The sequence below is a fragment of the Mytilus californianus genome, unplaced genomic scaffold, assembly GCF_021869535.1.
Source record: "Mytilus californianus isolate M0D057914Y unplaced genomic scaffold, xbMytCali1.0.p SCAF_2, whole genome shotgun sequence".
Classification (NCBI taxonomy): domain Eukaryota; kingdom Metazoa; phylum Mollusca; class Bivalvia; order Mytilida; family Mytilidae; genus Mytilus; species Mytilus californianus.
In genome coordinates, this window is record NW_026262668.1 from 1,421,313 (window position 1) to 1,447,268 (window position 25,956).

At 32.3% G+C, this 25,956-nt stretch overlaps 2 protein-coding genes across 3 annotated transcripts in view; one reads left to right on the forward strand and one right to left on the reverse strand.

Moving 5' to 3' along the window:
- Positions 1-1,222: 1,222 nt before the first annotated feature.
- Positions 1,223-22,154, reverse strand: LOC127729051 (putative protein-lysine deacylase ABHD14B). Its single transcript, XM_052236675.1, has 5 exons — positions 22,063-22,154; positions 14,535-15,034; positions 13,307-13,469; positions 9,031-9,263; positions 1,223-5,207 (listed from the first exon to the last, which is right to left on the reverse strand). Exons 2-5 carry the CDS (start codon positions 15,009-15,011, stop codon positions 5,022-5,024), a joined length of 1,059 nt encoding a protein of 352 aa, XP_052092635.1. The 5' UTR covers positions 15,012-15,034; positions 22,063-22,154; the 3' UTR covers positions 1,223-5,021.
- LOC127729052 (serine/threonine-protein phosphatase 2A activator-like) overlaps positions 15,111-25,956 on the forward strand; it is a 43,196-nt gene continuing 32,350 nt past the window's right edge. The window contains exon 1 of one of the 2 annotated variants that reach the window (XM_052236677.1): positions 15,111-15,147. In XM_052236677.1, coding sequence (XP_052092637.1) covers positions 15,126-15,147 — 22 coding nt within the window. In that variant the 5' untranslated portion in view covers positions 15,111-15,125. Of the gene's footprint in view, positions 15,148-22,167; positions 22,221-25,956 lie in introns of those variants that run through there. The other variant, XM_052236676.1, reaches the window with a different exon arrangement.

Sequence of the window (25,956 nt, forward strand, 5' to 3'; positions counted from 1 at the left end):
TCTCCATGGTAATGAGATGTGCCAATGCTAATACAACTGCATACCAAATATCATTGACCTACCACTAGTGGTTCACCATAAAGTAGACCTAATCACAAACTAACACATTGTTGACGCGCGGACGCCAGAAACAGCATACCTATGTCTTGCTTTTTGCCTATGTCAAGGCGAGACAAAAACAAGTCCTTACCGTAATTGTTGTTACTATGGAGGTTAACTGGTTGATTGACAGCAAAGATTTACCTCTGGATCTGACAGGTAAACTATAAAGTACTGGACATCGATTGGATCTTTTTAAAAATGTTTTACAGGGGAGTATCCAGAAATGCAGGTAATAAGGGGGATCTTTAATATTAGATTATCTCCCCATTATTTATTACATATTGTTACTTCAAATATATTTTACTGAATATTACATGTTTTAATTCAAACGGATGTCTGATAAAATATAGAAGACTTCTTAAAAAGAATAGTATGAAAACATAATTTGGACATTTTATAGCAATTCAAAAATTACTACCTTACCTTTCAAATGGTTCTTTACAATAAATATATGCATATATCTATATTAAATTTTAGCAACATTGTCATCGTAACTATGAAGAAGGAAAAGTATGCTTTATTTTATCTTTTTGCACTTTGAAGACTTTGTGTGGTCTTCTACAGCTGTCTTTTAAAATTTCAGACCAGTTGAACAATTTGATTAGATAAAACAAATGCAATTGGGTCAGAATTTTGAATGAACTGCAATAGATGAAGAGAAACACATAGAATCAAGTCAATTTAAATGAGGAGAAAATTTTTTCACACATTTATGGCCAGTAATACTTGCACCCCAGTACATAAACATTTCTTTTCTAGCCATTGTAGAATCTTTAATCTTGGTATTAAGTGAGATCATCAGTATTATATTACTATGAAGAAATGAAAAAATAGCACCAAGATTTTTCTCAAAGCCCATCCCACTCCCCCAAAAAAAATCATTTGGTTTCTAGAGGAATGTTGTCTCACTGTCAATCATACCACATCATCTTATTTTTATAGAGCTAAAGGATTCTTTCCCTGTACACTATTCCTATCAAATGTAGTTTAATATATCGCCCTGCACTTTCAGAGGCAATTTTGAAAATGAAAATGATGCAGAGAAAAGGGAAAGACCTCAATGGACAAATTTATGAAAAATAATTACATCCTTTTGATATGTATAAATGAACAGAGGAAAATATGTATAGTTATTTATTCCCAAAATATAATCTATTTTATCAGACAAACATAAAAAAAAATAACTCTACACAGAAAACAATAATAATGATGATCAAATAAAGAGGTATAAAAAGAACGATTAAATTGCCATCAGAATTCAAATTCTTCCAAATTCTTTCTCAATTACCTTATTGATTATACTGAAAAGTTGAATGATTATAAAGTACAAAAAATCCTTGGAATGAAGGACCTGCTCATCTAATGATAAACTTAAATATTAGCTACAATAATACATTTTGTATTCCAAAAGATCTTCGATTAGCATAAAAATCGTAAACTGACATAGCATTTGCTCACATCTAAATCTTATTGAGGGGATATCAAAAAGAGGTAAATTGGAAATTAATTTTGAATGGCAAAAAAACCGGCTTTTCAAACATTTGCCCACCAATTAAAACATTTAATTGAAATACAGATAATAAAATGATATTGTTTAACAACCAAACATACAACCATACTTATGTATATATTCGAATAGTAGTTTGAAGATGCTCTCCCATTAACAAAAACATGTTACTTTGTAATTCTATCTATCTCCACTTATCTAACAATACTTAAAATAACCAATATGAAAATAGTGTTTTTCCCCAAGTTGATGTAGCTTTACATGTGATTGTATGGCACTTCAAAGTAGAGATAACAGCAACTAAATTAACTGAACGAAAAAATGTTCACTAAATTATCTATTGGAAATTCATAAATTATTGCAAGGTTTTTATTAATGTGAATAATGCAACTGGGTGAGTATCGCCATTATAAGAACTGACATTCTGAAACCTGACACATATATTTGTATACAGCTTTTCCTGTAATCGCAATAAATTATCTCACATTTTGGTCTGTCATGTTGAAATTGTGTAATAATAAAGGCACAAAAATAATCTATGAATTTGCAGTATGGAATGTTGACAAACTCTCAAATAATCTTACATTGTGAGACCTTCACAATAAAAAAAAAGATATGTAACATAATAAAATTGCTGTAGCCAATTTAGCTAATATAAAAAAAAAAATAATAATAATCACTAACAGATATAGAAAACATATAGAAGCATAACAGGAATTACCAAAAATATTGGACAGTAGAACAGACCATACCAACCTGTATGGTAAGTATAAGTTACAATCAATTCAAATTGTAAATTTGTTTGTGCAAGTCCAGTAAAGTAGTACATTTACTAAGTAAAAAAAACCCAACAGTACAGCTATTTATACATTATACTATGCAGGAAAAAAATCCCCCCATAAAAGTAATAAATGTAAAGAATATGGAAAAAAACACAATGTCTAAGATATGCAAAAATACTAAATAACAATGTATAAGAAGCTTGTACCACTGATTATGACATCTATGAATAAACTGAGTAATGATTGGAAACATAAATCATTTACATGCCATGGTTTTCATCTGGCCCATTTGAACCATTTGTGAGAGCTAAAATGAATAAAATATTAGAGAGGTGATTAATGATCACAATTACCCCCTGCAGCTAAAGAGGTTAAGATTTTGTTTAATGGTCCAAAACACTCTTTAAAATTTTGATTAATTTCCAAAAGCTGGTCTCTATTTATCATCTGGAAACCAATTTTTTTTAAAACCTTTTCCAACAATTAAGTACTATTACTCTGGAATGGTATAAGTGAAAACAAGGAAAATATAGATTCAAGTGTGTTACGATATTTCTCCACTGGAGACAGTTAAATTTTAAAATTTAAAATGCAAGGCTTGTCGAGCTTTTTAACTATTTAAAATTTAACTGTTGAGAGTGAAGAAATATCGTAATACACCAGATATATTGGTGGAATCTGTTTCTCTAAGGATTTTTAGACAATATCTAAACAAATTTTTGCCTTTCTTTTCAAAGATTTGCAGAAAGTTGTGTTCTTTATATGTGACGTCATGAGGCATGGTCACCTTTTTTCGTGACGTCACAATAGGAAATTCAGAAGAAATCAAGAAAATTTTATGCCATAATTGAATTTCGTACAATCATTTGCTGGAAACGAAGTTTTCTCTAGAGATGGGAAATATTTTTCTCACACCGATCGGGAAATGTGAAATTAGCATGTAAATTAGAGAAATTAAAATCACCCTCCCTTTAGGCATCTAAAAAATTTCCTTAAAATTTCAATGAGCAGCTTTCTATTTTTTTAATATCTGGCCTTGCGGTCATAAAAATTTCGAGCAAGATTTTTCGTACTCAGACTCAGAAATTAATTAATCAAAATCCTGGATTTGGTGTTTCGAGCACGAATTTTGTACTCTGAGTACTGAGTAAAGTTTTATGACCGAGAGCCCTGGAAACCAAAAGTGTGAAGGACGGATGGACATAAGGATTCCTATATACCCCTGACTCCTTCCAACGGAGTTATAAAAATAAATAAAAGTACAATCAATGCAAACAATATTCTGCCATGTAGGTAAGCTCATTGTCTATTGCAATATACTGCTAGGTAGAAAAGCTCATTGTTTATTGCATTATACTGCTTGGCTGGTATGCTCATTGATTATTGCAATATACCTTCTACATCTATATATAATACCATATTCATACAAAATCACTGTTGGTAGCAGGCCTTAAATTAGATAATTGTTCCGTTATTACACAAATTATATTTGCACCAATAATAAAACAAAAATAAAAAGCATAATAATTTTAGCATGAACATGTTTCCCGTACTGTTATACAGTAATAATAACAATTAAATTGTTTTACACAAAATATTACCCAACATGTCTACAATGTACACTATAATGAAATATACCGTTACTCTATGTGACATAGAAAAAAGCAAATATTTATTTACACCACTAAATTATAATACCGGTAAAAGCATGAGATTTTCCACAATACATTTTTATATTCCCCACTTTAGGTTTTTTCATGTAAAAGTAATAGCATGACAACCAATGTGCTATTCAATGGCAGATCCAGGATAAGGCATTGCCCCCCCGCCCCCCCCCCCCCCCCCCCCCCCCTCCCGGAATTAGCAGCAGACATCATTAAATATTTCCATCACAGTTCAATGAGGTTCAGGACATGAGAAGGCAACTTGGCAAATATTTTTTTTAAATATTAATGTGGATTCAATAATATTTGTGGATTTCGTGGGTAAAGAGGAACCACGAATTTAGATGTTCAACAAAGTACCAATTATCTATAAATTTGTATACAGACTTTAGCAAAATTATGAAATCAAATATCCATAAAAACAAAAGTGTCAAATTGGAGTCAGGATAACTGATAATTTCTTGGCATGTAAATTCAAAACTTTCATTCAGTTTTGAAGAGAAAATTACAACTAGCATACATTTTTGTTCAGTATGTATTGATCAGAGCTTTAAAATAAGTTTTGGCCATTGAATCACCAGAAATATATAAAAACGTTTGGGCTTCAATTTCCTGGAAAACTAGCAAGGTAATTTATGTTGTAGCTTGTCTCAAACCACATTACAACATTCTTAAAAAATATTAATTCAATTAAATTGACAATATTATATATATTCACTGTTATAAGAAATAAGAAATTTTAGACAAATATGCTAATTATATAAGTGATTACAATTATACATTAATTACAATACAGTAACCTCTGTCTAAGGGCAGTTAATACAGTTTCAGGGGAGATAACTGTTTACATAATAAAGTATATCTGTATGCTTGACAGATTGATGTTGCAGTATTTTGTTTTTGATAAAATGATGGTTTTGTTACATAATCATGATAATGTGATTACCAATATAAATATATCAAAATTTATTTAAAGGCAGCAGGAAGAAAAATATATAAAATTTTATGCCAAATCTCAGGTTGATCTAAATAGGCTGGGTGACGAGCATCTTTAATTTTAAAAAGTCGACTGTTCGGTAATTTGCTCAAAACATTTTCCACACTGTTCTTGAAAGTTGAATCTTTATCACCATAAACAATTGCTGCTGGAATCTAAAATTGAATTTATTTGTTATTTGTTATTTTTTTGCCTCTCATTTAGATATAATATGTGCAATTTTTTGACTTCTAAAGTCTAACATACAACATACCTAAGAGTCAGGTAGTTTTATAACTCCATCACACTGGGAACAAATCCTTAAATTTGTCAATGCTAGTCCTAAATATCCAACAAATATTTGTCACTGATCTTTGAGCAATGAACATTACTTTTATCCAAAATAAGTATAGACCTAATTTTATGCAAATTGTCAACACTGTTTCCTTTGGTTACACAAACCATCCTAAATTAAGAGCCAATAACATTGACTTTGGTCTAGAAAAATGGTCGCCTCTCCTGTCTGGCATTAAGACTGCAAGGGTGTCCATTTTGCTGTGTGGGATTTTCATGATGTATAAATCCCCTGCCACATTTTTTTGGGGGGATGGGCAAGATAAATCTGATGCCTAATGTTGTGAGACTGCAATACTATCTGACCATCTATAACTCTTTGAGGGGTCATTGGTGACCTTTTGCAAAATTAAATTGTGTGTCTATACCAAACATACCCTCTTTTTCCAAAGCAGTCAAATTTTTCTGTATTTTACACCAATCAACCCACTTAGACTGATTATTGATGGCTATTTGCCTAAAGTCCAGTGGCAAATATTTATTTATACATGTACATGTATTAAAATTATGGCAGATATTTTCCTGCAAAAGGCCAGCTACAGACCCTACCAGTTTTTCACATGAAAATAGAATGTTCCCATTCTGACAATACATAGCTGATATTAATACACTTCATCCAAAACCAAACTGATGTTTTGACTTAATTTCTTGCAAATGGTAAACAATGTTCATACATAGAGGACACTATATAAAATGTATTCACAAATAAAATTATTTGTCAATTATAACATAAAAATGTATATCTAGTTTAGTGGTTTATTTCAGACTTTTATATTGTCTGAATCCTTACAAGACCAGATGTTAAGTTCCAACAGCTATTGAAGTCAATATTGCTGAGATGTATCTAAATTTATGTTATCCTAAGTTTACAAGTTCAAATTTTAAAGCAAATATTTCAATTTCTGCAGCTTCTATCCTTTTAGCTCACCTGACCCAAGTCCGTCATTGTCTGTCGTCTTCCGTTAACTTTTACAATAATCTTCTCCTCAGAAACTACTGGGCCAAATTGAACCAAACTTGGCCTAAATCATCCTTAGGGTATCTAGTTTTAAAAAATTTATTCGAAGACCCTGCCCACCTACCAAGATGGCCGCCATGGCTAAGAATAGAACAAGGGGGTAAAATGCAGTTTTTGGCTTATATCTCTGAAACTAAAGCATTTAGAGCAAATCTGACTTGGGTAAAAATGTTCATGAGGTTAAAATCTATCTGCCAACAAATTTTCAGATAAATCAGACAGCCTCTTGTTGGGTTGCTGTCCCTGAATTGGTAATTTTAAAGAAATTTTACAGTTTTTGGTTATTATCATGAATATTATAATCATGATAATAGATAGAGATAAACTGTAAACAGCAAAAATGTTCAGCATAGTAAGATCTACAAATAAGTCAAACATGACCAAAATTGTCAATTGACCCCTTAAAGTAAATTTTTTCACTATTTTTCTTAAATTTTTGTAATCTTTTACAAAAATCTTCTCTTCATCTACTTGGCCAAATGGCATTAAACTTAGCCACAATTATTATAAAAGTATCTTGATTGAAAAATGCATCTGATGACCCTACCCTACAACCAAGATGGTAAAAATAGAATAAAGGTGTTTTCCATAGAAGTCTAAGGGAAAAATGTAAAAAAACAATTTCAAATGGTCACAACTTTAACACTAATTTAAATAATGATAAGGGGTCTTTTGACTACAATGGGATGACTTGATTTTTTTCCCAGGGAGGATGCAATTTTTTCCAGGGGGTGGGGGAGTTGCTAATAATTCCTCCTTGATTTGTTCCATTTTCAGAATTATTCAGTGTTACTTTTTCTAATTAAAGAACCTTTGTGAGCATGCTCACATACCCCATGCCCCCATATTGTCACTGGTCAAACAAAATCTCACCAGATTCCTAAGTTCAAAGACTCATAACTCTACAAAAGTCAACTGATAAAAATTTTCTTGTGGATATGCACATTAACATATTATGTCCTCATTAACTACAAAGTTTCATGAAATTCTGTTGTGTGGTTTCAGAGGAGTTGCGATGACAAACTGTTGCAGTAGTATATTGAGGCCAAAATTCTAAGTTCAAAGGGGCATAACTCCTAGAAAAAAAATTGAATCATAATTTCCTGTCGATATGCACATCTACATATTATGTCCTTATTATCTACAAAGTTTCATGAAATTCTGTTGTGTGGTTTCAGAGGAGTTGCGATGACAAACTGTTGCAGTAGTATATTGAGGCCAACAAGTTCAAAGGGGCATAACTCCTAGAAAAATCAAAGAGCTGATAGCTCTGAGGTGGAAGAAGATGCATAAAAGGTAACTTTAATTACCATGAAAGCAGCCCACACCAACCCAGCCTGCTCTGTCCCATTATTGCTTTAACTAGAGTATGCTTGCTCAGTTTGGAACCCTCAAACTGCTGAACAATGCAATAAACTTGAGATGGTTCAGTGTCGGGCTGATAGATATGCCTGTAATCATTTTCATAACACCAGTACAGACATGCTCAATACTCTAAACTGGCCTACCTTACAACAACGCAGCCTTAAAACTAGACTCATAATGTTCTGTAAAATTGTTCACCATATTGTCACAGTGCCATCAGAATTACTTATACCAACAGACAATAGAACCTGACAAATTCACCCACAAACTAATAGACAACTTCTTACATCTAAAGACTGTTACAAATATTCATTTTTTCCTTTTACAATTAGACAATGGAATTACTACCTCAAAATGTAGTACTTTCCCCATCACTAAATATTTTTTGAGAACAGTTGACACCTACTGTTCTCTACAATATAGAACAGTAAACCTTAGTAGTTATGTAAATAGTTTTAATCACATGTCATGTTAGTACAGGTGCAGATCCAGCCATTTTTAAAAGGGGGTTCCAACTATATGTCCCCATTCAAATGCATTGATCGTCAAAAAAAAAAGGGGGGTTCCAACCCCCGGACCCCCCCTCCCCCCCTTTGGATCCGCCACTGTAGTATTTATTTTTGGCAGTATTCTTTTGTTTTGTAAATATTTATTTTTAATTATCCTAGTAATCATAAAAAATCTGATGGATAACTGGATACCATAAGAAGAAGAAGACGTATGTTTTTCCTCCAAAAATAATATTCTTAAATAATACTCATATCTCAACCAAAACTGAGTCACTATACATGTACTAAACATAAAAATCTACAAATACTGCTGATTAAAATGATTTTTTTCTATAATTCAGTTTTTCTGTCACCGGTAGATATGATCTCAGATATAAAAAAAGAAGATGTGGTATGATTGCCAATGAGACAACCCTTCACAAGAGACCAAATGACACAGAAATTAACAACTATAGGTCACCGTTCAGCCTTCAACAATGAGCAAAGCCCATACTGCATAAAAGGCATATCCTTCCTATAAAAAAACTGGCCACCATGATTTTAGTCAAGTGTGCTTAAAGTAGGGTTTAACACCAACATCAATCAGTTAACCATGATTTTTTTTCCAAAACCACAGTAGATACAGGTGAGCCACACAGGCTCTTGAGAGCCTCTAGTTTATATTTACTGATAGAAAATTTGTATATCCTATATATAAGTTTTACTTGATTCCTTCATTTGAAATCCATGTAAAACAGCTGTATAATTACATACCTGTAATTCTTTTATATATTGCTTGTAATTTTCTGGGATAACAGGAGCTACAGGTATAAATCCATGTGACCTCTTATTAGCAATTTTAGGATCAGTGAGTAAAAACGGCAAAGAAAATCCTCCACTCATTGATGGACTGACAATAACAGGGGCTGTAAAATTGATAGCTTTCATCAGTTCCTCCATAAACTTAAGTTCATCATCCACATTTTTTTTATCACTGTTACCATAATCTGAAATTAAAATCTTGGTTCAAAAATCAAAGTCCCCCGCGTTGCACACATTTTATCTGTCCAAGGGTATTAACAAAAAAAAAATGTTTTTAAAACTTTTTATAAATCTCTTAGAGATATATTGCTTGAGAGCAAATGCACTACTCTACTAAAAATATTTGATAGGCACTGATTTTTGAAAATGTCTGAAAACATTGCTCAAATAAACCTTTGATATAAATTGTTAAAAAATCTGGCAAAAATTGAGAGCGCTTACAATGCAATTTTCCATATCATTAATATTTCAAAATGGCATAACTCTATTCAAATAAGTTGATCGGAACTGATTTTCTAACTTGTCTGAGACATTGCTGACATAAACCTATGATATAAGTTTTAAGAAATGATAATTGCCTACAATTCCATTGGTAGTGACCTTTTTTCTATCTCCAGTGGCGTAGCTAGGCGGAAGCTCGGAAGCCAAGGCTTCAACATCTTTTTGACAAAAAAAAAATAATAAAAAGGAGAGAGAGAGAAAGGGGAAGAAATGGGCATTGTGCAGTTAAATAAAAGAGGTTGTTGAAGTCAACGAGTCGATATCACTTCTCAACTCCCGGTGTTCGTTACCATCCCCTGCGCTTTACTTTCTGTCTTTTTATAGCAGACGAATATTGTGTCTGCGGGGTGTTCTGCTAGTTACAATGCAACGCAGAATTGACAATTTCTTTACTCATAAGAATTTTGATAGTACCACACTTTTAACATCAAGGTAGAAAGGTGGAAAGCGTGATGGTCTATAGCAGAGGGACAAATCCCTGGTAATCTTGCAGAAAGCTTGAATTTGACCAATGTTGACCTGTATCCAAACATTTACACTTGTTTGCTTATTCTTTTGACAATGCCAGTGACCACTGCCACCACTGAACGCAGTTTCAGTGTCATGCGCCGGGTTAAAACATATCTGCGTTCTACAATGACAACAGAACGACTTTCGCATACAAGGAGACACCCATTGACATTGATAAAGTTATTGACTGTTTTGCAACCAAAAAGGACAGGAGGCTTACTTTTTTGTTTAAAGTCACTGGTTAGAGAGATTGACTCGAGACTCTATAATAATTCACTTCAACGCATAAGGTTTTGACTGGCAATCTACAAAGTGAAATGTTCCTCGAACAATGACCTTACTGAGTTTGTATTTTTGAAATAAAACAAGACAGAATTTTTAGTTTATTCGCTGAAAAACATGGCAGGAAACTTGGAATCATGCATAATGATGTGTCATAAATATTGCTCAGCTTTTACATGAGGTTTGCTTAATACAGCCAAAGGCAAGGGCGAGCCATCACCTATATATCCATTTGTTCGTCTTTTTCCATTTAGTTGACTTCGTAAGTTGTTTTCCGCTGCCCATCAGTAGGTATAAAAATGAGATGTGGTAATGAATGCCAATGAGACAACTCTTCACAAGAGACCAAATGACACAGAAATTAACAACTATAGGTCACTGTACGGCCTTCGACAATGAGTAAAACCCATACCTCTAAGTCAACTACAAAAGTCCCCGAAATACCAAATGTAAAACAATTCAAAAGAGAAAACTAACGGCCGTGATTTATGTACAAAATAATGAAAGAAAAACAAATATGATATACAGCAACAAAAGACAACCAGTACATTGAATGACATGATCCTGACTTTGGACATGCACATACAGAATGTGGCGTGGTTAAACTAATTTGAAGGCGCCAACCCTGCCCTAACCTGGGTACTCACTATAACTGGATATATTGTTTACATTTAATCTCCAAACAATTTATAATGTTGTGGTTTTTATTATACTGGTCTCAGTAAATATAACTTTTTTACCCCTCTGGAATCTCCTGGTTTTTACAGTTTCTTTGAGGAAAAAATATATTTTTTTCACAAAATTATCTGACTTGTATCAAACAAAAATTCTTTTGACTACACCTTAATATTCACAATATTTTCAGTTCATATTTGTGGGTCTAAAACCCTAAAATCCAGGAGCTTCACCTTCGACATTTGTCTAGCTACGCCACTGATCTCAGTCCATCAAACTTCTAATATTTATGCCATTAATCTGGATTTTATTCACTATGATTGAGTTTTATTGATCTAGTTTATTATTCTGTTTGTACTGCAATCTGAACTTTTCAAAGAAGTCAGTGGCTCTCCAAGCACTTCGGCTTCCTCCATCAATAAAAACTGACTGCCATGAAATTTTGCTGAAAGTGGTGTTTAACACCAATCAATCAATCAATCAAAAAAGTTTTATATCCTTTTATTCAAGTCTTTTAAGGACTAGCTCGCAAATCCTGACAAGGAATAGCAGTTTTTCAGTGTTAATGACTGGAACATAAAACTCTCAAAATTTATTTTCAAAATCTTGTTTCTAAACTATAGACTATCATGACTATTAAAGCATGTATAAACCAGATCACTACTTACCAATCTTTCAGCTTATACAGGTATATCATCTGATAATAACTTATTTAATCCATATAGACATGTCTGCAGGTAATTTTTTGTCTTAAATTTCATAGATCCCTCATTGGTTCAAAGAAAAAATTACCATAATAACTAAATTATCGGGTAAGTATGATATTGATTTATCTTTGACATGGATTCCAAAAATAGTGCTATCTTTTCTATAAACTAGGTAAACTACAGCATGAGCTTTGGGATGTTACCTACCTAAAGTGTTGCAAAATATTTACTTTATATGTACTTGTTGAATCAGAAACAGAGAGTACTAGTATGTATCCTTCAGGATACTATAGTGTAGCACTGAGATTATTTTATTTTTCGCCAGAAGGTATAATGACAAAGCTAAACCACTTTTGTATCTTAGAGCTAAAAAGAGGATAAGTACAAGTGTATTTAGAATCTTCAATGTATAATAATGAGGTTAATTCATTTTAAGATCTGAGAGCTTGAAATAGGATATGCATTCAATATCCACAATGTATAATAATGAGGTTAATTCATTTTAAGATCTAAGAGCTTGAAAGAGGATATGCATTCAATATCCACAATGTATAATGATGAAGTTAATTCATTTTAAGATCTAAGAGCTTGAAAGAGGATATGCATTCAATATCCACAATGTATAATAATGAGGTTAATTCATTTTAAGATCTGAGAGCTTGAAATAGGATATGCATTCAATATCCACAATGTATAATAATGAGGTTAATTCATTTTAAGATCTAAGAGCTTGAAAGAGGATATGCATTCAATATCCACAATGTATAATGATGAGGTTAATTCATTTTAAGATCTAAGAGCTTGAAAGAGGATATGCATTCAATATCCACAATGTATAATGATGAAGTTAATTCATTTTAAGATCTAAGAGCTTGAAATAGGATATGCATTCAATATCCACAATGTATAATGATGAAGTTTATTCATTTTAAGATCTTCTAAGAGCTTGAAAGAGGATATGCATTCAATATCCACAATGTATAATGATGAAGTTAATTCATTTTAAGATCTAAGAGCTTGAAAGAGGATATGCATTCAATATCCACAATGTATAATGATGAAGTTAATTCATTTTAAGATCTAAGAGCTTGAAAGAGGATATGCATTCAATATCCACAATGTATAATGATGAGGTTAATTCATTTTAAGATCTAAGAGCTTGAAAGAGGATATGCATTCAATATCCACAATGTATAATAATGAGGTTAATTCATTTTAAGATCTAAGAGCTTGAAAGAGGATATGCATTCAATATCCACAATGTATAATGATGAGGTTAATTCATTTTGAGATCTATGAGCTTGAAAGAGGATATGCATTCAATATCCACAATGTATAATGATGAGGTTAATTCATCATTGGATCTTAGAGCTTGCAAGAGGATATGCCTTTAGAAGCCTCAATTAAAATGGTGAGAATACAATTTAACTCGCTTAAGGGATTGCTAGAATTAGAGGGATTGGTTCCTTATAATATTTTGCTGCCAGAAAATGTTAAAGGTCAGATTTACCTATATAGCTACATGTATGCTATTGAGCAAAATATTTACTTACTAGGTAAATCAACAGCCATAGGTGTGTAACCCATAGCTCCGATATACTGCAGTGTTTTTATTTCTTCCCAGTTTTTGGATGTAAATTTTTGTCCATGCAACAATACAACACCTCCTTTGCATTCGCCTTCAGGTTTTACAGTTCTTGCAAAAATATTTAAGTCCTGAAAAGAGAAATTCAAAAATTTACCAAAGACTAAACAATTCCCAGGACTCACAGAATTTTTCTTAGACAATGGAAAATCGACTTTGATAGCAGACTATACGGTATGGTGTTTTCTCACTGTTGAAGGCCGTACCATTGCCTATAACTGCTTACATCCACTTTATTTGAACTTTGGTGGATAGTTGTCTCATTGGCAATCATACCACATATCTCCTTATTTTTATTTTGATGAACTTTTTAGAACATTGCATATGGAAATATAAAAAAGAAAAATGGGGAAAAATCTTTAAAGAACTGCATAATGGTATGTACACAACTTCTTTATGTTTGCAAACATTCTGTAAAGTTTCAAGGATTTTGGTTGAAAACTGTAGGAAGGGTTGATTACCCAAAATTGTAACTATCTTTAGAAAACTTTAAATGACTAAGTCTGGAAAAATACGGGAAAAAATCTTCAAACAATAATGTAAACTTTTTAATGTGTGTACAATTTGTCAATGAATTTGAAGGAAGATTGTTTTGAAAACCGTAAAAGGACTTGATTAAAAAAAATTGGTACTTTCTGTTTAAAAAATACTTAAGTTCTCGAATTTGGAAAAATGAGGAAAAAAATCCTAAAACAATTCCATAATAACAGGGTATAACCTCAATTTGCATGCTTTCTTTCTGTGAAATTAGTAACACACACAAGAGATATTTCTGGGTCAACCCCTGTTTATCATCAAAAAATTAACACCATTTAAATAAAATTGAAGAATTTAGATAGTTTTTTTTAAATAATTGCTCTTATCATATTAGTACCTCTTCCTTTTAAATCGCATAAAAGTAATAAACCAAGCTCCTATCATTCTTGAGATTTTTATGTAAAGACATTTTCTATGAACATTTAACAAAAAAAACAGATTTATTATCAAATTGCAGGAACATTAAAGATATGAGAATGAGAACAGTTCTGGTGATTAATTCCCATTATTATTTTTAGGTAGTATTTTCCAAAACGAAATGAATCAATTATTAATAACTCATGGTCAAAATCCTGAAGATAAGACCTTGAAATACTAACCATCACTTTATATTTTTTTTCTTCCACTTTCATTTTTTCATTTGCTGACTTAACAATTTCATCTGGTATTTTAACACTGTCTATGTCTACTGTTTTCCAATCCACAGCAGCCATGTTCTCTTTTTTGTCCTTTTCTGGTTCCTTGTTCCCTTGTGTCTTTTCTAGTTCTTTGTTCACTTGCTGCTTTTCTGGTTCCTTTTTCAATTCTTCTTGTTTTTGTTCCTTGTTCAGTTCTTGCTTTTCTGGTTCCTTCTTAACTTCTATTTCTTTTTCAGGTTCTTTTTTTAATTCTTCTCTTTGTATGTCTCTAACTTTTGGCTGCTGCTGAAGATTAGACTCAATTTTTTTGTCACTGAATTTATCGAAAAAAGCAGAGTCAGTCCCCCGTTTGTATTTAAATCCTAAGATTATTACTACTAGTAATCCAATGATAATAGCTACTGCTGTTTTATTTATATGTACTCCAGGTGGCGTCATCGGATATAACGATCTTGCATAATCTGAAACAATTATAAGAGATACATATATAAATTTACCTGTAGACAACATACAAGAGATAAAAAATGTCACATTAAGGTCAAGGTACAGAAAATGGGCTATGTCACAGATTTAGGTGAAATTTTTAATGCAACTTTGGCTCGTTGAACTTAACTGAAAATAAAAAAAAACAATGCATTTGGTGAATATTTGTACAGAGAGCACATAAAATTGGCAAAAAAGTTCTTAAACATGTCCTAAAATCATCAAATCTCCAATTTAAAATTCATATATTTTTATCTTAAATCAAAGTCACTCTTGGAAAGATTGGAAGAGTAGTTTGAATAATTTCAAATTATATTTAGGTTTGGTGTGGACAAAAAGAACATTAATATAGCACAATTGCAGACACTTTTATCAATAGCAGGTCTTAAAAAGGATAAGCACTTTTTCAGCAGATAAAACGAGCTAAATGTTAATCAATTATAGAAGGTCCCTTAATTTATATAACAATTTCGTTTAAATTATAATTTTATATCTTAATCAAATAATGTTCCCTGTTACATGTTTCACATTTAACATTTTATCTTTTGAAACAGAAGAACTTACCAAAATAAAGATTCTTCTAATAAATTTCATCAATTATTGATGTAGGACAATGAAAATGTCAGAGGCGGATTTAGGGAGTGGATCGGGGTGCCTCAGAGCCCCACTTGTGGAGATTCATTTATGGTTAATCCAGACTTTTTTACGCAGTTCCACTACAAATTTTGTCTTGTTTGGGGCCCCCCCTTTTTCAAAATTCTGGATCCGCATCTGCATGTACTTTTTCAACTTAAACCAATTAAAAAACTGATGGGGTTCGTGTGTTCAGTCCTTAGTTTTCTATGTTGTGTTTTATGTACTGTTGTTTATTTGTTGGTCCCTTTCTTTTTTGGCCATGGCGTTGTCAGTTTATTTTCGACTTATGAGTTTGAATGCCCCTTTGTTATCTTTCGCCTCTCTTTAAAGGATAATGAATAAGACTTTAAATGCTTCATTAATCGCATGTTATTCTGTGTTTTGGGGTCAGTACATTAATGTTTCGAGATGTGTTCCCTATCATATAAGTTTATGTACTAATGTGCTGTTAGATAATATTATATTTTATTATCTTTGTCGGTTATATATTAGAAACATTTGTAATATACAATTATCTATTGGTCCCAAGAGACATATTTGAATTTGATTTTATATGTGCTAGATATTTCGGTGAACACAAAATATTCGCCCTGGCAAAATATATCCTATAATAAGATATGAATTATTATCGGTTTCGTTATCTTTGATTTGTTTTCTTTCTACACACTTTTGTTTGAATATACATGTACACTGCATTTGTTCTTATAAAATTGGCTTCTTAAATAGAGAATAGGGAGTTGATAAGATAAACAAATTGAAATATTTATGTCACATTAAAGGGGACGACAGATGTTTTTGAGTGAGTGTGAAGGATGGGGCAAATACAACAGTGTCGATTACTTTGTGTGTCTATCCAATTTTAGTAAATAAATTTTAGGGCAATCTAAGACCAGTATATTCATAATTAAAATCTTTTCCCAGTAACATATAACATAACTTAAATGATGAGTGTGTGAACACTGACAATATAGGACAATGCAACTGCTTAATTTTGATTTTGAAATTAAAAGATTAAAAAATTCGTAAGGGTTCCGCGGAACCCAGTGTCTCGCCTACTTTTGCTGTTAATCGCAGGCTCAACAAAAATGAGGAAACAAATTAATAAAAATATTCCTCTCTATACTATCTTTTGATTGTAAGTAGCTTCTGTCCAAGTTTGGTAAAAATTCAGGATAGTTTATGAATCTAATAAGTGTTTTAAAAACTTAAACTGCAGACTGTATGTAATGTTAACTGGAAGAAAAACTAAGTCCATTTATAAGTAAAATACGGAAAAAATGGAACAAAATTTTAACAAAATTTCCTTCTAGATACTAGCTTTTAATCATAAACAAGCTTCTGTCCAAGTTTGGTACAAATCCAGGATAGTTTAAGAAAGTTGTTAAAATTTTAAAAACTTTAACCACAGAGTGAATGTAATGTTTCTTGGCAGAAAAACTAAGTCCATTTATAAGTAAAATACGGAAAAAATGGATTTTTTTTTACAAAATTTACCTTTGAATATTATCTAATGATCATAAACAAGCTTCTGTCCAAGTTTAGTAGAAATCAAGGAAAGTTTAAGAAAGTTATTAAAATTTTAAAAACTTTAACCACAGAGTGAATATTTGTGGACACCGCCAACGACAACGCCGACGGAATGTAGGATCACTATGTCTAGCTTTTTCCACAAAGGTCGAAGGCTTGACAAAAAGATTAAAAGATCAATCTGTCTCAAGCAATCTGTATGTGAAAGCTTAGGTTGCTTGATAAATTGGTTTATGACTTGGATATTATTTTTTATGCCCCATCTACAATAGTAGTAAGGGCATTATGTTTTCTGGTCTGTGCATCCATTCATTCCTCCGTCTGTCCAGCTTCAGGTTAAAGTTTTTGGTCAAGGTACTTTTTGATGAAGTTGAAGTCCAATTAACTTGAAACTTAGTACACATGTTCCTTATGATATGATCTTTCTAATTTTAATGCCAAATTAGTTTAGACCCCAATTTCACGGTCCACTGAACATAGAAAATGATAGTGTGAGTGGGGCTTCCGAGTACTATGGACACATTCTTGTTTCTATTAAGTCCCAGTTTATGCACAACAGTTATAATTTCATCGCGTTTTCGAATACAATACCCACAAAACACATAAAACCATTTTACCATTTTATGGCCTGACCAAATACTTAACTCAAGTGTAGCCACCATATTATATAATAAGGGCAAGAAGAGATTTTTATGCTTTTTATGAGAAATAAAGTTAATTAAGACTAAGAGCTGCGGCTGTAAAATGACTTCACACAAGTAGCTCTAGGTCAAAATCACATACACATCTATATATAAAATTATTCTATCTATATATCAAAATATTATGAAAACTACAAAATCATGCAGTTCTTATTAATACGTGCTAACATAATAGAAAAACAAAGGAAATGGGGTATCCATCCGTGACACAAAATCAGTACATGCACAGCAAAAAACACACAAAAAGCAATGGAACAGCTCATTTTATTGCTGGTCTTCATCTCAAAGTCACAATGAGGCCTTCAACATGGAGCAAAACATGATTACATTATGAAGTTCAACAAGTGTAGCAGTCTTTTTCAACTTACACAACCCATCATCCTTAAGTCTCATGAGATTTTTTTTATAATTACATGTTATATACACTGTCACTTGTCTCTAATCTTTTACCTGTGTTATATAAAGGTATACAGGTTTTTTTTTAAATCAGAAACAAGTGCTTGTATTTATGTAGATATCCTGGATTTTAATTGGCTGATCACTACAGGATGAATATTGTTCATTCTTATCATAGCCGGGTTATATGTACATGGATATGCCCTTTTTACCCTCTCTGTCGACGTATACATGTATATTCCCATCAAAGAGACCCTTTTACAGTAGTGCATGTATATTAAATGCAGTTGTTTTTGCTGACTTCTTGAAGCGAAAGAATAATGGTATAAATTTTGAATGTTTAAATAAACCGTCGCTATTAAAATTCTTTATAATTAACAGATTTCCACTCCATGAGAGACATTTACGACAGTTTAAATTTAGCTATTATTACTATTAAGGAGTTTTTTCAAATTTGTCCATGGACAAAAGGTTTGAGAAGTCACAGTCATGTATGGCTTAAAGGTTGCAAAGAAGCTTGTTACGGATGTAGTTGTGACATGGATCACATCTTCTGTACTTTGCCACTATCACACATTTTACATTTTCTTTGTTCACAGGAGTGTTTCTAAAACTCCTCTTTTTTAAGTTCAAACAGAAACATTCTACGTCGCATTCTGGACAATGCTGCTGGTTGATTTCTGGAGAAACATTTCTTCCGCATGAAATTATGTATTTTTGATATTCAAAGTATACAAAAAGGGTTGGGTACTAGAAGTCTAAGCTACTAATCCCTACCACAAAAGAATGGAAGTGCCCCCAGGATTATATCATTCTTTCAAAGAGGTTTTAATAGCAATTCTCTGTAACCACCAACCAAGTTGCAGCACGCATAGTCTCAGATTTTTTTGAAATTTTGTTTGTTGGTGGCTATAAACAAACATAAAAGAAATAGAGTGACAAAAAAAATGTTTATGTTGTCATTGCCATGGTTATTTGTACCCTTGGATTTGTCTCAAAATTGCATTTTTTTAGGTAAAAAATTACCATTTTCAGACATTCTTTATGTGCCTGTCCCAAGTCAGGAGCCTGTAGTTCAGTGGTTGTCATTGGTCAATGTTTGTCATATTTGTTTTTCGTAAAATGTTGACTTAAAAAGTGAGTCCATTTATCATTAAAATATAGAAGTAAAAAAAAATTCAAACTTTTACTCTAAATGCTATTTCTTGGTCTTGAAGATTATTAGCTTCTGTCCAAGTTTCATAACAATCCATAGAGGTTTACAAATTTATCATGTCAAACAAATTTAATCCCAGACTGTCTGTAAATGTTAACTGTAAAAAAACTAAGTCCATCTATCAGAAAAATACTGAAAATGAAAACACAATTTTTCAGAAGTTTGCTTCTGACATTATCTCTTAATCATAAAAAAGCTTCTGCCAAAGTTTCATAAAATTCTATGACGGTTTGACAAAGTAATTGATGTATAACAAACTTTAACACTAGACTGTATCTACTTCTTATTAAACTGTAAAAACAATGAAGTCCATTTATCAGTAAAATACGGAAAAATGAAAATAAATATTTTCAAAATTTTGCTCTGGATACTGAATTGTGTACATTAACAAGCATCTGTCCAAATTTCATAAAATTCCATAAAGGTTTGACAGAGTTATTGATGTCTACACAATAACATAATAATATAACATTGTGTGTTGTAAATAATAGGATACCGTCCCATTTCTCCTGTTATGGCGGATATGGGAGAAGCCCGTCATACCAACACCAAGAAAATTTCTTATCGCTTGGTATTAAAGCCCCTCCAATGGACTGTATCGTTTGCAACCCCATACACAGGATGTGTATTCTAATATTATCGACGAAATGATATAGCGAAAAATCTTTGTATTATATATGAATACTCTGTCAATTTTATATATCTATAGTAATTCAGGAAAGCGAACCTAGTGAACACAGGTACTTGGGGACAGAAAATTTTTTTTTGCCCTCCCCCGTTTTTCCAAAATCCGTTATTTGTTCATTTCAATGAATTTCGTGTTTTTCTGTGTTTGACTTTATTGAATATACTAAAAATAACATTTGCACTATCAGTGCACGCAATGGATAGTAAACTATCAATTGCTAGTTTACTATCCTTTGCGTGCACTGATAATGTATATAATAGAACTCATACTATCAAGGTAATGTTCAAATAACTCGTAATAATGGTTGGTTTTGAGGAAGTTATGACTAAATATGAAATAGAAAATTTGATCTTGAGAAAATATTCTGTTCAGTCCTACTAGTATATTCTTTTAAATATAACAGTTGGTTCTGACAAGGTATTATTGAATTTACTATAAATGCTCAATTTAATGGTTGGTTCTGGTAACCATGGTAACCTATATCATAAAATAAAAAAATAGGGTTTTGATTATGCATCGTTTGAAAAAAAAAAAAATGTAAAAGTATTATGTTCACCATATAGAATGACACATGCATTTATACATGTTTTGACCTCCCAAAACTTGAGAATTTAAGGGGTTATAAAAAAAAATTACTTGTATAAGTAAATTTTTGGAGAAGATTGAGGGGAGATAATTCAAACCTTGAAAATAAAATAAAAATCTTACAAATTTACTTATACAAGTAAATATTACTTACATCTTCAAGTAAATTAAAATGACTAGTATAAGCTAGTATTACCCCTGACTGACCTATATTATAAGTTATCTACATTCTTATCCGTAGATATGGGTATTTTAACACCCTGAAGTATCCTAGTACACCTTGAGGCAAAGCTGAAGGGTGTACAGGGTACTGAAAGGTGTTAAAATACTCATATCTACGGATATGAATGTAGATAACGAATTTATCCCCGATCTTAGTCCAAATCTGGGATTTTTTCGGGAAATTCGAGCACAAAGTGTAACGTGAAAGCAAAGTAAAAGCAAACGTTTTATTGAAATTTGGGAACTTGACATATTATTAACTGGGTGTACGGTACTGCCTGTGGTAGAACCTTACAGGTAGTCAAATATAAGCAGTTTTTAATCCAGAGACAGAGAAACTGGAATGAGTCAAATTTGGCGCTCTATCTTACAGTGTGACGTCAATGATGGTCATTTGCATAGCTAGACCAGTAGTCCCTTTCATTCACAATGTGGAAGCCAAGTGATGCATTTACTAAAATGAATCCAAATGATCAGGATAATAGGATAAAACTTTAGTGGATTACATATTTAATACAGACATCATGGATAATCTACAGAATTAAATTTTTCACTAGGAACAACCATGGAACTAAGGAAAACGCGCAAGAAGTTCCCCGAGGTAATGGGTAGCAACTTCTGGGTTTATGAGTTAGCAACAGCTGGGGCTATGGGTTTTTTAACGATGTGCTTTAACCAATCAATATCCTAGAAATATACTAAGCTGGGGATAAAAGTGTTTATTTTTAAAAAGTATAATATCACTGTGAATATATATATTATTATGGGATGAGAAATTTCATAAGGACATTCAAAGATAAGGGGTCATCTGGAAGCCATGTCAGTAGAAGCCATGGATTATTTTATGACCCGAAGATAAAGGTATAAAGGTATACATGTTAAATTTCCGGAAACTACAAAACAATATTATTCAATTTGACAATATCCCACAAGTACTTTGAACATAAATAACATCATTTGTAAATAACTTTTAACTTGATAAGTTGAAAATGTATTCTTCAAAATAAATATTTCAGTATGACATTATAGGTTTACCTCAAGCTATATATTTTGTGAGCAAAAAAGTGCCAAGTAGCAGCAACCTATATCAACGTTGTCAATAATTCCGCATTTCCTTCTAATTTTACTTTTATCATCTATGTCATTTAGGTGATTGACAGAAATGGCAGAAGCAACTGAAAAAGAAACATGTAGTTAGTATCAATTTATCAAGAAATGTCTCATTTTTTTTACCTTGCTTATGCTTAGAATAAGTTCTACCTCTGTTGTTTCACTTAAATTCAATATATATGCTCTTAAAAGAGTAAATCACTTAAGTTACACAGATATTGTGACAGGGGAGATAATTCGATAAATGGTCATGTGAAAAGCAAAGTTTGTGATTTTTGATCTATTTAAAATTTCATATTCAAACTTAACTGAAAGGTTTTTATATTGAGAGTGTTATGCAATGATTTATTTTTAATTTCTTAAATCTTATTACACTACCTATATTTGTGACCATACGATACTCTGCACCATATACACCTCATAGCTATTTGGAAATCTGCGCCGGTTGAACTGAGAATCTGCACCGGTTGAAATTTTGACGTCAAACAACTATCACTTTTTCATTGTGGCGTCAGATATTTTCTATTGTGACGTCAAAATTTTACGGGAACCTTTGTCATGTTTGTGATGTCCAGTTAAATGGCGGATAAATAGCGATAAGGTGTATACTAATAGGGTTACGATTCCCTCCCATCATTCCCATAGATCTCGACCCTATCGCAATTTGGATATCTGTGAAACTTGACCTAAGAATCAGCAACACTTGAACTATTGATGTCATACAACAATCAGTTTTCCTTTATGGCGTCACATTTCTTTTATGATGTCAAAATTTTACAGGAACCTTTGTGATGTCAAGTAAAATAGTGATAAGGTCTATTGATAAGTTGATGATACATTTAATTTTACAATAACTAATTTGATGATAAATAACTGTTTTGGCAGGAAATACCATGAAAAGAAACATGGGTACTTGTCAAATAGGCACTTGGTCAATTGGGTACCTCTAGAAAAATCAGCTCATGGTCGCTTCGTCATCTTGTCAAATCTGCACCTGGGTAGGAGTTATTTCAGCATTAGTGACATTATTAGAATTATTACATCAAATTAAGCTACATTAGCAGTGAGAATGAACAATAAAACTGAATAAGTTTATTTTTTTTAAGTTTTCTCAATATTTATCATGTTTATGTCGGACTCTGAATCGCTATGGTACTCTGAACCATGATGGTAACACTGAAGTGTGATGGTGTCATTGTGACGCTATTTTATTGATAGCTCACCAAAGTGCATTGATGGTAACGATGGATTACGTAAACTATATATTTTGAATAATTTCATTCTCACATGCAAATGACATGTCGATAAACATGATAAAGAAGTCAATTTTTTTGGTCAGATAGCTTTCAGGTTTTTCAGTACTGGTTAATCATCCAAAAAAGTACTTGATAGAGGGGATGTGTATTATACACCAATGTAGACAGTTTTTGATTTAAAAAAATTTTTTTTTTAAATTTTTTTTATTAATAACGTTTTTTTCTTCATTATAGTATACATGATATATTCAAGACTTTTTTCATTTTATTTATTTATTTGTAATTTTTTTTTATGACGTTTTATTTCCTTCATTATTGAATATTCAAAGTACAGGTGTGACATCCTGGATGAGTGAGCTTAAAGGGTAATTGAGGATTAAGCAGCATTTTGCATTTGCGCCGATCTGCATTTCACTTGCGCCGATTTTGTCTTTCATTTGCGCCGATTGTGTACAGGTAAATTACAGGTGAATGTTATTTTTTATTTATCATTATAAAGCTCTTCCAATAGCCAGTTGTACTTATGTTATGAATTGTCAATTATAACATGTACATAACTGGTGTCGCTCACTACTCGCTCACCACAGGGAGGTGGAAGTAGGATTTCAAACAGGACAAGTCAATTTAAAAGATAATAGCACTCTGTTTACATCCACTAAAATCACAGAGTAAAAATCTATTTACAGCATTCAAAAGCACAACATTAAAATCCATAAAAATGGAATACAATGAATTATAAATCTGTTCTTGCATTTATATGCTACACATCTGATGTATTCCTTCCTTGTAATTTCATCTCTTCTATACTTGTTGTACTTGCCAACAACGAAGTCCGTCTTTTCTTTCTCTGGCCTGCGCACAGTGGTGGGCATTTCAAGAGTTCTCATTTTGACATAAGTAATGGCCTGGATTTTCTTGATGACATCCATAATAACATATATGTTAGGGTGGTGCAAATAGAACTGTTCATTGTAATGCGAATGAAATGATTATGGACCGTTATTCGTCCTCTTACAGTTTTCAATGGGTGCAGCTGCCCAGAAATGAGGTGGATAACGTGAAGTTGAGCATATACATGATATATAAGTACTTAGTAGGTAGTCTAAGAATGCATGACATTTGTCATCAGAATGAGCATAAGACATAATGTCAAACGTGAAGCAGTCCTCGATTTCATCTGGGGGAAGGAATGGTAGCCGGAAAAATTGCGATAGCCATTTACCAGTGTCACTTGATTTGTCTTTATACTCTGTACTTAGCCCAACAAACTGGGTTTTCCTCCACCAGTTCTGAGCCAGATGAAAACGACAACAATATTCTACATTGTGGAAAAGGATCTATAATTGCGTTATGCATTGCTTGTTCAAAGTCAATATGTATAACCTTGGGCACAAAGGACAGTTGTTATTGACGGCAGAGATTGCAAATTATTTTCCACATCACTTCATAACACTGTTCATCTTTCGCTGGAAAGAGGGCGTAAATAAGAGGTACTTAGTTTCCATTTTTGCATCCATGTATAGTATATAACTGATAAAAGTATTTCGGGCAACACTTAAAAGTTCCATCTATAAATATTGCAGACATATCATTGCAAAGACATTCAAGATTAAGGTGTGTAGAAAAAATAAGTATACCTTTCTCGCGGTCATTTGTAAGCAAAAACTTTTCCGACTTATTTGTCTCAATTATCATCAAACCAGTAGCGGTATGCATGTCATCTCTACTTTTTGGTAAAAATCCTTACGATGCTCTCTGTAAACAGCTAGTGATGCATTCTTCAAATCTTTGGGCTTGAGATGGCTTTCCTTCATTCCCTTTCAAAGATTTAAAACCAAAAAAAAAAAATTAAAATAAATCACAAGTCAATAAGAATATTAACATGTTTAAAGTTCTATGACCAAACTATTTACTGTGGGACAATTTAACGATATTTAGCTGCATGCATAGTTAATGGCTTGTATTGAAAGAATGTCAGTGTAGCAAAGCAAGTAAGTAAGTAAAACTTTATTTCAATTTGGCATGTAATAAAACAGTCAAATATAAGCTCTCAAGGGCCCTTATTAGACCGCAAACAAATTTTTGTGGTCGTATATTGGTATGACGTTGGCGTCGTCGTCGTCGTCGTCGTCCGAAGACACATTAGTTTTCGCACTCTAAGTTTAGTTTAAGTGAATGGATCTCAATGGAATTTTATTATAAGGTTCAATACCACAAAAGAAAGGTGGGGATTGATTTTGGGGGTTATGGTACCAACAGTTAAGGAATTAGGGGCCAAAAAGGGGCCAAAAATAAGCATTTTTGTAACTTCCAGACATAACTTGTGTGTAAGTGTATGGATCTCTCTGACATTGTACCACAAGGTTCCATATCACAAAGGGAATGCTGGGATTGATTTTGGGGATAATTGCCTCCAAATTTTATGAATTAGGGGCCAAAAAGGGGCCAAAAACAAGCATTTTTCTAGTTTCATGACAATAACTTGTGTGTAAGTGTATGGATCTCTCTGACATTGTATCACAAGGTTCCATATCACAAAGGGAATGCTGGGATTGATTTTTGG